We start from the raw sequence: 12,587 nt of genomic DNA, 5'->3' as shown, positions 1-12,587 counted from the left end.
ACACTTTTTCCAGGATGAAAGTCTATTTCTATGTCCAACCTCAAGATTTTGTCTTTGTAATGAGAATATATTCGTGTACAAAGAATATCTTGGTGGATAAATAAGAAATGTTAGTCTTGGTAATCATTTAGGCCCTCTCAGAGTTCGATCTTGATTTATTCCTTTTTATTCCCGAGTGCTAAGCATAGGATTTGGCAGAGAGTCTGATATTGGATGGCTATGAACCACCATGTTTCAATTAAATTAAATTATGTCTATTCTATAGAAAAGAAAAATAAACCATATAAAACTGACAAGTCAAGGGATATATGTCATTTCTGAATCTAGTGTCCAAGGAAAAGAAAATACTGATCTACAATTAGTTTTCAGTGTTACTTTTGACACAGTATCTTATTAAGAAAATAAGCTCTAAATCTTATCAATGAGAATTTCCATAAAAAGTCAGCTAATTAAGAACACACAAGTGATAAACTGTCTCCCTGCTTTCATCTACCTTGGCTTTTCCTTCTTGAACTTTATTCACTCTCTCCCTTAATATATATTTTAGTGAAACAAACTTTTATCAGTGGCCAGTATGTTTACACCCATCTTCTCCTATTTGGCCTTAGTGTATTCATACATTCACAAATGAATCACAAATTAACATTTTTAAAGATCTAAAACATTAGAAACCTGAAATTTAAGATGATGTGAAAATTAATGCTCTTTCATTATTTTCACATAATAAAAAGATATCTCCTAAAGAGTCATGGATGATAGAAACAAAATGGGTAACCTACTTTCTGAACTCTGTATTTGAAACAGTAACTCTACATTTAAAAAGCCCCAGACCAACTGTTTATAATGGGTGAACTTTTGATTTACTTGTCAAGAGATTAGGAGATTAGGGCTTAACATATTTAGTCTTTGAGTGCTCTATCCAATTTAGCCTTAAATTCTTCATTAATTTATTTCTCTAAAGGTTGGCTCAATCACAAGCATTTAAAAAAATAATATATGTTAAAAGAATGCCTGCTTGACTTTATAATATTTTAACACAAAACATTAAAATTCTTTGATAGAAATTCGCATTTTCTTGTTTCATGCTGATTTTAATTATTTTCTTTAACAAACTCTGACCATTAAGTAGCTTTCTGAGATCTACATATTAAAGTACTCAAAAGAGTTCCCAACATTTTGAATTTTTATTTTGACTCCATGAACCATGAGATATTTATCATTCTTTGGTATGTTTCATGATAGTGGGTCTTACAAAAGTCATCTTATAGATATTTTGTAAACTCAACAAAATATATGAGGTGATTGTGTTTTCTTGAATTTACTGCTTCTAAAAACAATGATATTAGTTTAGAACCAAAAAAGTAAATGAAGAGTTATTGTATTTGTGGGTAAAGTGTTTCCAGTGCTGAGCACAGTGCTTGGCACATAGCAGCTACTTCCCCTCTCTCTCTCAAATATATGTAGAGCACTCAATATATCTTCAATATTTTACATATATATTAGTTACTCTATATCTAATAAGTATTTAAGTTCTTTTGCTTAATAATGAAATATTTTATGGTATTCAATTCATTCAAAACATTCAGCAAACTTTTCATAAAGCGTTTGGTACCATTAGTAACAAATCCTTTGATTTGATCTGCGCTATTCAACTAAATAGTACACGTGGTAGTCTCTTCACATATGAGTTTAGGGACATTGACTACAGTTCTGATATCAGAGCACTATCAAGAAATCATAGTTGTACCACAGCTATTTTGACTTTGAAATAGCATTAGTGAACTTCCTATATTAAAAATGGCTCTGGAACACAATTTTAAAAGTGAACTTACAGTTTGTATAATAAGCATTTTAAATTTCTTTTTCCTTCAGAATAAGGTAGATTCTTATCAACATCTCTCATGTGGTTAGAGAATAGTATATATCCTCAGAACATTTTATTTCAATCAACTCATTCTTATATAATTCTTTAAAAATAATAACTGTATGTGACGCAGCTAGAAATTAGTTTCATTTATTGACAATTAACACCAAAACCATATAGAAAAATTGTTAAAATAAGCCATCCTAGTTGAAACAATCAACTTTATTCAGAATTACACTCTGTTCTTCAAACTCAATTTATAAAGCAATGGGATTTTTTTGGGAAGAATTTCATAATTTCTGGTAACTTTTAATACATGAACTAAAAATTCAAAACCTCTTCACATTTAATTTAGATTCAGATTGATGAATAAATTGAGTCGGGGAGAATTATATCTTAGAACTATATTTTATTGGAGGGAGAAATTAGTAAGTATACTTAAAAAGTTAGAAAGGTGAATCTTTGGGGAAATTTTTCAGAAGCATATAGGCGGCTTAACCAGCTTTAGGAACTAGTTTTCGTTAAGATTATTTTTCATTATAATTAACAATGTTATTAAAATTATTTTTACAGTGTCAAATATCTGTAAAGATTACTCAGTTGCCTCTAATCAATTTTTCAGCAATGTTTAACCATCAAGAAAGGACAGAAAATGCCAATTATAATTCAAATCTGTGTGTGGTACTTTATGAAGTCAGTAGGCTTTAAAATGGACCTAATAGGTGGCTTATTAAATTCAGAAAGTACATTTACAAAGATGGTAAGCTATCTAGTTAAAATGATATTTTAAAATGAGAAATATCTTTCCATCGCACAGCAACTAAAATATACCAACATATCAGCTCCTAAGGTTTATATTTTTTGTAATTTTTCCTGTACAACTGATTCTATCTATATATATATATATAGCAACTCAGGGAATTCTTACAAATCCCGTGTATGAGACTGTTTTACCACAAGGAGAAACACTTAAAAGACAATCCATGTGAACATGTGAGTGTCTTTCCAAAATTAGACAATTCTACCTAAGCATACAGATGTGATATACAAGGTTTTGCACCCATGCATTTCCACTCTTTGCATTTGCTCTGAGTTATTTAAGGGCTCTCTTTCTCTTTCAGAAACCATTCTGACACAAGATTTCAAGCTAACAGATAAGCATCCACATTAGCACTCCCTAAACACAAAGCTCTGGATAAAAGAGTAAGAGAAATGAGCGGTACTCACAGCACTTCCAGGTCCCGGAGAGCCCTGAATGCCCCATCTTCAATACAGCTGATCTGGTTGTAATCCAGTTGCCTGTTAAACAGATTAGAAGAATATGTAAAAGACTGGACACTAGCAGGGTTAGGTGAAAGGAAGTCTCTTGAAGGGTCTCTCAAGCCCTAGCCGCAACCACCAAAATGCTCTCACAAATCCACTCATCTGCAGAAGAATGTCACAAGCCATTCTGGCCTCCGTGCCGCCACTGAAATCTCTTTTTGTTCGGAACCTTCTGTGCAAATAGCAGCCCTTGGAAAGCGCCAGTAAATAATAACTGTACCTTATATTAAATGCCATAGGAATGCAATTTCATTACATCAAGAAAAGCTATCCATTAAGAGCTTTCAGCGTCATCTTGCTGAAACAATTTCATTAAGGTAAAGGACTGTAAATCACTTAATGTCACATGCACCCCTCAGTGACCTAACAGAATCCATTTATCAGAGAAGCCCAGCTGCATGTTAATTTCACTATCCTTGGCAAGAAAGAGCAAGACTACTTTTAGGTTTTCTTCTTTTAAAAGCAGCTTTCCTTCAAGAACTTCAAATCAAGAAAGAGAAACGACACCCCATCTATCTCCTTGCTATTCCCAATTAGGCATATACTTTACAAAGCGACCAGTTGTTTCATATTAAGCTTCCCTGTTTCCATAATTTGCACTATCATTAATGGTGAATCCACGGCACTGTAAATATTACAGACTTTTCAGTTAAAGAGCTTCTCAAATTATACCACTCTCCAGAAACTAACTTTTTAGAAAACTAAAAAAAAAAAAAGAAAAAAATTTCTTCTCTCAAAGACACTGTTTTCAGCCCCAAACATGAAGAAACACATACTACAGCAAGATTGTTAAAATTCTACATATATCTACAGTCAAACATTTAAAGCTGTATTAATTCAAAGTAACACAAAACTCAAACAAGTAAATCTTCTCCAGCAGTTATTACTCACTTATTAATGTTTAAAGATTGCAAATAAAGCCTGTTTCAAATTTAAGTTAGATTTTTCCTACCGCTTGTTTGGGGAATTAAAATTTCCTTGTTCATACGAAGGAATTTACTTGGTTGAAACAGACAACTAAGTTCTAAGCCCCACTGCCTTCTTCTTTTTTTTTTTAAACAAATAATCAGCTTTTATCTAAAATCTAGTAGCCTGATGCTTAGTGATATTATTGTTCTTATAAAGAAAAAGTATTTTAATGTTTCACTTGAGATAGAAACCAAATGGTTGATGATATAGGTGAGTTGTCAGCCTTGCATGCATTGGGAAGGGAAGTACATAAATAGGGTAAGCCTATGACCCTAATACAAAGATTAAGATCTTTGTATTATTTCAAGTGCAAGATTCACCAAAAAGGCCTAATTCACGTTTGAGATTTGTTCTTAAGGGAACTGTTTGAAATAGCTGTTTTTCTCAAAAAGCGATTGAATAAAGGTGCAATGATTTAATTCAGTGACTTTCAGAGGGGCCTCTTCAAATTCCCTACTTTAGAAATTATGTACATAGAGAATGTCTCATGAAATATACATCTCATTTTTAAGAAGGTCTCTGAGGGACATAATCATACAGGAGGCTACCTTGATGCCATGCAAATTGTGTGATCTAAGACATGCAATATAAAAAAGGTGAGCCCTGGAGAAGATACAATTTTATTGCCTGTATAAACTAAGGCTTTCCCCAAATAACAGCTACCACTCATGCAACTGTAAGAGCCGAAGGCATCTCTGCTTATTAGGAAGTATGCAGACGTATAATTTTATTTTCTAAGAAGACTTTTAAAGACTCATGATGTAATATGGTTGCTGCGCTTCCAAGAAAACACTTACATTCTGGAGCACTTTTGATTTTTACAGATTAAATTCATTTAACAATTAAGTTAATAGCCTTTTTTTTTATCTTAAAGTGCTAAATATATATCTACACTACTATTCTCTAACCTCTTGAACAATTTATCAAAGCCATTTAAATTAGCACAATGGCATGAAGTGTTACCCTTGACACACTACAAAAGAGAAATTGTTTCCAGACAAATTGGCAAAATCTTTTAATGCTATCAAATTTGCCTAATGCAGTCTCCAGGTTAATCTGTAAAAGGGTGAGCTGTATGTTTGCCCATACCTTATTATCCTTAGCTGTCAATGTATAAATCAGTGCTGACACAGCTTCTTTTAAATCATGCATACTATACACAAAGGGGAAGCCCTAGCTTGCCAGAAAGCACTCAAGCAAATCTTGTCCTACAAGTACTGAAAGGCAGATTACTTTCCATATACCACCAGAAGTTGAGACACTGGTGGAAACTTTGCTAATTTCATCTCTCTTTAACACTGCTCATGATTATATGCTTCTTCTGATTCTTAACAGAAGTCTAAGCCCTTATTGGCACTAAAACATTAAGGATATTCGGTTCTCATACGACCAAATTCTTCCCTAAAAGTTTCCTGGATGCTGTCATGTCTCAGGTCAAACATCTTCTGGGAAGGAAGGTATTTTATGAAAATGTTACTCATCTGAGAGGATAATGAAAATCAAAACAGACAATTTTTTCATCAATGGATAGATTTTTTTAATATTCAAAGTTACGTTTATGGAGAGTACTGTACCCACATGATTGCTCATGAGAAAATCTACACAAACCTCTGTTTATCTGCATATGGTTCAAGATAAACAGTGTCAGAGCTACACAAAAGTGTAATTTATTTCAGAGTTTCTGGACTATCTTTCTGCGTCTTGTTTCTCTCACGCTGTTCACTTCCTTCACCACCTTTTAAACCCTGGGCACTTCTGCTTTCTATAAACAGGAAAGGATGTGGTCAGCCATGAGTTTAGTGACACATTTAGATGTGATTACACACTGTGCCATGGAATTGTTCAGAATTAAGTAATTAGTAAAAGGAAAACTTTTTCACTTTTCCAAGAAGTAATGTTATAGCTATTTATCCAGACATAAGGTAAATTTGTTGATCTATGGATGATGAGTACTGGCTGTCTCTAACAGCTCGAGGTCCTTTTCTAACATGGGCTATTTTCCAAGGGAAAGTGAGCTAGCACTTTTCTCACTTTCCTGGGAGAAAGAATGGTATGGATAGGACCACTGGTGGTTTCCTTTAGACTTCTAACCTGCATATTCTCATCCAGGCTGCTGAGTCTTCTCCTCCTTATTTTCTACCTCCAACCCTCCTCTCTGCTTCTGTTCAAATTCCAAGCCCCCCTCCCTCTGATCTATCACTGTCCTACTTTGTATGTGTGTGGTTTGAACCAGCGGCTTTATCTTTAATTTCATGAAAATGAGGTTGTTAAAAACACACTGTTTTTCAGTCACGAAGTCACGTCCGACTCCTTGCGACCCTGCGGACCGCAGCAAGTCAGTCTTCCTTGTCCCTCGCCATCTCCTGGAGTTTTCAGATTTCTTTCAGCACTAACACTCTATGATTCTATTTTCAATGGTAACTATTGGTCTTCTGATGCTCTAGCATAACTCTAGACTGCTTATTTAATTTTTTCTAGCACTGCATTCGACAATGCAGTGCATGTTTATCAAGAGTGATCACTCTGTGCTTCTCTCACATAAAATTTCTAAAGTTGATCTGCTTTTCTTTAAGACTAAAAATAATTTAGCCTAGTTTCAGATTTTGATTAATTTTTGGTATGAAAGATAATATATAATGTTGCTAGATATAAATTTTAACAAAAAGGTATATTAAATGACAAAAAGTTTGTACATTTGCTTACTTGGCATCTTAAAACATAACTGGAGACACTGTATTCTGTTACTTTTTTCTCCCATGATTTCCTGTTTTCATTGTTAAAAATCTATACACCATACTTTTGAATTACACATGCAAAACATATTCCTGCATTAACTTTAGTTGGTTTTGTCCTTATCCATTGAAAATTCATATTTCAGTGCAGTGTCCAAGAAATAAGATCTTATTACAAATTGATTTTCTTTTTGTAAGAATTAGAACACCATAAAATATACTTACCTCTGAAACAATAGTGAACATAAAAAATCTTTAATAATTTCTAAGCCAGGCAGAGTCTGTACAGAGTGTCAACAAAATTGTTATGATTAGGTTTCAATTTTGCCAGGGTGTTTTAGGTATGAAGAAGTTTCATTCATATTCAACTCACTACTGCAAGATGACAAACTCCAAGAATTTAGTTGACTTAAAACACATCAAAGTGATTAGAATCAGTATGAGAGAATAACATTTTGCTAACCTGATAAAACATAAATGTAATGGGAGAAAAAGAAAAACTGCTGGTAAGGATATGGGCAGAATCTGTTCTATTTCTTCCCTTGTATGTATAAAGTTCAGGTAAATATGAGTGCCTAAATATACAAATCTTATGCTAATAATGACTGTGCAACAAGCAGTCCAAGATTTAAGTCATAATATACAGAGGGCATGAGAAAAATTTAAATTAATCCATCCTAGAGAGAAGTTTCTGCAACTGTATCATTTACCTCGGCATGAAAGCACAACTGTGTTAGCCTGGGCATTAGTGAAGGAAATAACCAAGGAAAGGACTTTCTGAAGAATCTTAAATTACTTATGTTATTTGAGAATTTAATCCTTTTGCAATGCTTCAAGTAACACTTCGTTTTTCTCACAGGAAGAACGAGTCTCAGCTTTTATTGGAATAAGCCATAGTATAAAGTTATATCCATTTGTTAATTTATTAGGAGGAAATTCAAGGTAGCTCTAAGAGAGATGATAATAGACACTGGAGGAAACACAACTAAACTGACCTTCCAGTTCTGGTAAGTCTAAATAAACTAATCAGGGAAGTAGAAATTGAAACTGACAATAATAATTGCTAGCATTTATTGAATGCACAGTAAACAGCAGGGTCTTTAGACATACCCATCATATTATTCCTCACAATTACTTGAAAAGGTAGGTATTATCGTTATTTTGATTTTACAGATAAGAAAAGAAGGCCCACAGAAGTTAAATAAGTTATGCAAAACACGTAGTAAATGTTTAGTGAAACCTTGACTCAACTTTATTATTTTTTTTTTTTTATATTGTTGAAGCCCTTATTAGACACAGGTGGCTAGGAAGAGAGATTCAGGAGCTATTCATTCTGCAAATAGAGGTTTAGGGTGAATTTCTAAAGGCAAATTTTCAAGGAAGAAGTCAGCAGAAGAAGAATATTACAGAATTTCAGAGAAGGAAGAGACTGCCTTAGGTGAAAATAATAGTGTGAGGGAGAAGAAAAAATTCCTTAATCCCTAAAAAATGGGTAGAATCCAGTAAGACAGAAATAAAAGTGGGTATTCCCTATGGAGGACACTGGTTCAAAGAACAGTTGTGAGCCGAGGCTCTATAATGTTCAGAGTAAATGTCTGCAAGACAGAGATTGTTCTGATTTGAGCAAAGAACTTGTGCACAGATTCAGTGGGAGAGGGGGCTGTGAGCCTGCACAGTTCTCTGAATTTTGGGACCAGTAGGAATATCTAAAGAGACTAGATGCAATGCCATTGGGTAAAACTCACTGTTCTCTCAGAGAATAGTCTATATTCCTATAGATCCTGTAGAACTATTGAAGACAATATTCCACTAAATTCTCAAGGCTTTACCATGATGCCTAGAGCAAAGCATTTTGTTTTTGTTTTAATAAGCGGAATGATTTTCAACCGGGAAGTGATGGGATGAAAAGCAATGGTTTATGTAAACAAAATTTGGCTGGAACATTGAAATTCCCTAATGAGAACATAAACTGGAGATCAAAACTCAATTAGAAGGTTACTGTAATTTTTCAGAGGGAGAAAAGTATGGCTGGCTGTCCAGGGTTGGGGATGCAAAAAACATAAAGATCTGTTCAGTCTCAAGAACAACATGCAGCCACTGAAAAATCATGACAATGACTATTTCATACATACGTGAATCAGATTCCCAACTCTTCAAACAAAATTTCTTGTGCTTTTTGTTTTGCTTTGGAAAATGATTATGAAGATATGCTATATAGATTCATCTTTACATAAGAAAATGGTATCAATAAAAAGAGTGCTAAGGCACCTGGAGACTGAGCAATATGCGAAGTTGGAGAGGTTATTGGTAACAAACTTGCCCACAGTTACTGGAGATTATCACAATTCAGTGTACTTTTTTAGAGTGAGTACAAAGCAGGCAATTTACAGGACCACGGACAGTTCCCATGGTACTGACTATGGCGTCTGCTGAATTCCTGATACACTTTACATTTTATAACTCAGATAACTGTGAGTTACAGGTTATCCCTTATGACCATTGGCAGCAATCTAGATGTTTGTGAAAGTCACTCAGTTGTGTCCAATTCTTTCAATCCCATGGACTACACAGTCCGTGGAATTCTCCAGGCCAGAATACTGGAATGGGTAGCCTTTTCTTCTCCAGAGGATCTTCCTAATCCAGGATGGAACCCAGGTCTCCCATATTGCGGGTGAATTCTTTACCAGCTGAGCTACAAAGGGAAGACTTCTAGATGTAAAGAGGGGCTCTAGTCCTCATATCATAAAAATCAACTTCATTTGCTATCTATTTAAATGAAAAATCATATCCACAGATACATTCAGAAGGTTCTATGCCCCACTAAGAACCATGTGCGGTATTTATTCTAACACTAAGGATAGCAGGCCCCTTAAGGGAGAAACCAATCTCCCCTTCAAAGTCTCTCCAGCCTCAGGCTTACTGAAAACACACTAGGAAGGAGCTGAGAGCAATAAAAATCACAATTTAACTTTATACAAATGGATCTTCTTTTTATAACAATTATGTAATAAATATGCAATTAAATATGATGAGAAATGTAGTAAACTAAATATGAAAAGTAGCTGATTATGGTCAACGTTCTGTAAATATGATTTAACTTACAGGTCAAAGATAAGGGAAGTCTTGCATTTGAATGGTAAATTATATAATACACTCTTTGATTGTTAGGGCTTCCCTGATGGCTCAGACAGTAAACACCTGCTATGCAGGAGACCTGGGTTCTATTCCTGGGTCAGGAAGGAATAGAAGGGAATGGCAACCCACTCCAGTATTTTTGCCTGGGAAATCCCATGGACAGAGGAGCCTGGTGGGATCCAGTCCATGGAGGCCGCAAAGAGTTGGGCACGACTAAATGACTGACACTTTCACTTTCTGATCGTTACATATTGATTCTCTATTACATGGACAACCCTTGTTCCTTTATTATCATGAAGTATGAGGCTCCCCTGGTGGCTCAGTGGTAAAGAATCAGCCTGCCAATGGAGAAGATGCAAGCTTGATCTCTGGATGAGGAAGATCCCTTGGAGAAGGAAATGGCAACCCACTCTAGTATTCTTGCCTAGGAAATCCCAAGGACAGTGGAGCCTGGCAGGCTACTGTCCATGGGGTTGCAAAAGAGTCAGATATGACTTACTGACTAAACAACAACAATATGAAGATGATAGAGGAAAGGAGAAAAGTAGACTGATATTTAAAAATTGGGAAGTGTAGAAAAATAAACAAAACATGTCTTCCTGTGATTGTATAATACAACTGTGAATTTTCCTCCTATGGGTTTTAAATGATCATCCATCAATAAAATAAATTGAAGATGACAGAGTTTCAGGAAAAAAGTTCTAAATAATATAATAGTGTGTAACAACATATAGATTAACCTTCTTTTTCATATTTGCCAAATCTTATCACTAATAATAAGTGCATCCCAAATAGTTTTGTTTCTTAAAAAGCCAGTCATGCATTCTTGTTTCCCAAATGACACCATGACTTCCTCAAAGAGAACCAACTTAAATCATCTTTTAACTTAAATGCTTGTCTTTAAATCAATATATAGTAAAAAATATAAATACTTTCCCCTCACCTATTTTAACCTATGGGTAGTTTTATTAGAAAAAGGGAGTACAGTTGATAACAGATGAAAATTTACTAGAATTTGTATAATGCAAGCAGATAGAAAATGAATGTATTCATTTACAAATAGTAAAGTTTGGAATATAGAGTATATTTTGAAGATATACTGCAACATGAAAGAAGAATAAAAAACAGATATGATGTACTTTAAAGTCTATCTAAAATAATGCTTGTTGGAATTTAATTATTTTAAGTATTCAGGTCCTGCAATGCAGGAGACCCAGGTTTGATCTCTGGGTTGGGAACATCCCCTGGAGAAGGGAATGACTGCCCATTCCAGTATTCTTGCCTAGAGAATTCTATGGACAGAGGATCCTGGTGGGCTACAGTCCATGGGGTCACAAAGAGTCAGACACAACTGAGTGGCTAACACTTTCACTTTTGCAATCTCAATAACCATTGTCAACAATTTGAATTTTAAGTTCATAAATTGGTGTTTTTTGTTTAAATCCTGGGATAATATGAGTAGGAATTATTTCACATAAAAACAAGAGAGTCTTGGAAAATTTTTGAACTCATAAAATGCATACTTAGAAAATAAGCTTGCAAGTCTTAGCAATAAAGCAAAATTTAATCTGAATATTCTCCTAAATCATTCAACTGAATGGAAAAGCCTCATACATACTTGTAAACAAAAGAGTGCCACAATGTAACATGTCTTCATTCAGAACCTGATCAGGAGATAGCCAAGACATCTATTAGTCAGTGTTACATATATTAAATATATATACAAATTTTTCAAGAAAAAATAACATAAACAGTGATTATCACTTTGGTAAGGCATCTTTTTGGAGAAGGAAATGGCAACCCACTCCAGTATTCTTGCCTGGAGAATCCCAGGGACAGAGGAGCCTGGTGGGCTGTCGTCTATGGGGTTTCACAGAGTCGGACACGACTGAAGCGACTTAGCAGTAGCAGCAAGGCATCATTTAGTAATGATACAGTATCGGTACTTGCATTCACATTTGACTGGAGAGTTCAAAAACACAGATGTAAATCCTATATAAAATGGCTGCCAGTGACTACTATAAACACTATTATATAGTTGATATTTTGATATGGTCTTGTTATTCTCAGATCTCACTGTCTCAAATGCCAGGAAAAAGAAACTGGTTTAAGTAGCAGCTGGAGAAAACTGGGTAACAACATAAAATATAAAGGGTTTTAATCCAGTTTGGAAATTAATAGAGGTAAGCAAAAAAGTTATGGGATGTCCTCCCTGGAGATATTTAACAGCAAGATAAATGTCCATCTGTCTAGAATAGTTTTACTGTGGCTTGCCTGAAGGAAAAAGAATAAGATCTGCTAATTTGCAAAATTTCCACAGCATCAATTTCATATTGTCAGGATGTTGCCCTGAGCCTGTTTAGCCAATCCACAAGATTAAAGCAAGTGCTTCCAGTGAAAATCTTCTGATACCTGGAATTTACTAAGAATAAAACCTGAATATGTGGTAAATCCAATATACGCAGTACAGTGCATTAGACCAGTATTTCAGACAGTGCCATACAAAATATCAAGATCTTCCATGTAGCTCAAATGGTAGAGAGTTTGCCTGCAATGCAGGAGAT

At 34.7% G+C, this 12,587-nt stretch overlaps 1 protein-coding gene across 2 annotated transcripts in view; it reads right to left on the bottom strand.

Annotated features, from left to right (window-relative positions):
• SLIT2 (slit guidance ligand 2) overlaps nt 1-12,587 on the bottom strand; it is a 415,143-nt gene that overhangs the window by 142,116 nt on the left and 260,440 nt on the right. For both annotated transcript variants that reach the window (XM_055434236.2, XM_055434237.2), the window contains exon 6: nt 3,092-3,163. In XM_055434236.2, the coding sequence (XP_055290211.1) occupies nt 3,092-3,163 (72 nt within the window). The remainder of the gene's footprint in view (nt 1-3,091; nt 3,164-12,587) is intronic.

The sequence above is a fragment of the Moschus berezovskii genome, chromosome 5 (assembly GCF_049115385.1).
Source record: "Moschus berezovskii isolate FMDL1 chromosome 5, NW_MosBer_1.0, whole genome shotgun sequence".
Taxonomy (NCBI): domain Eukaryota; kingdom Metazoa; phylum Chordata; class Mammalia; order Artiodactyla; family Moschidae; genus Moschus; species Moschus berezovskii.
The sequence above is the reverse complement of the archived record's forward strand: the minus strand, read 5'-3'. Positions and strand labels throughout refer to the sequence as shown.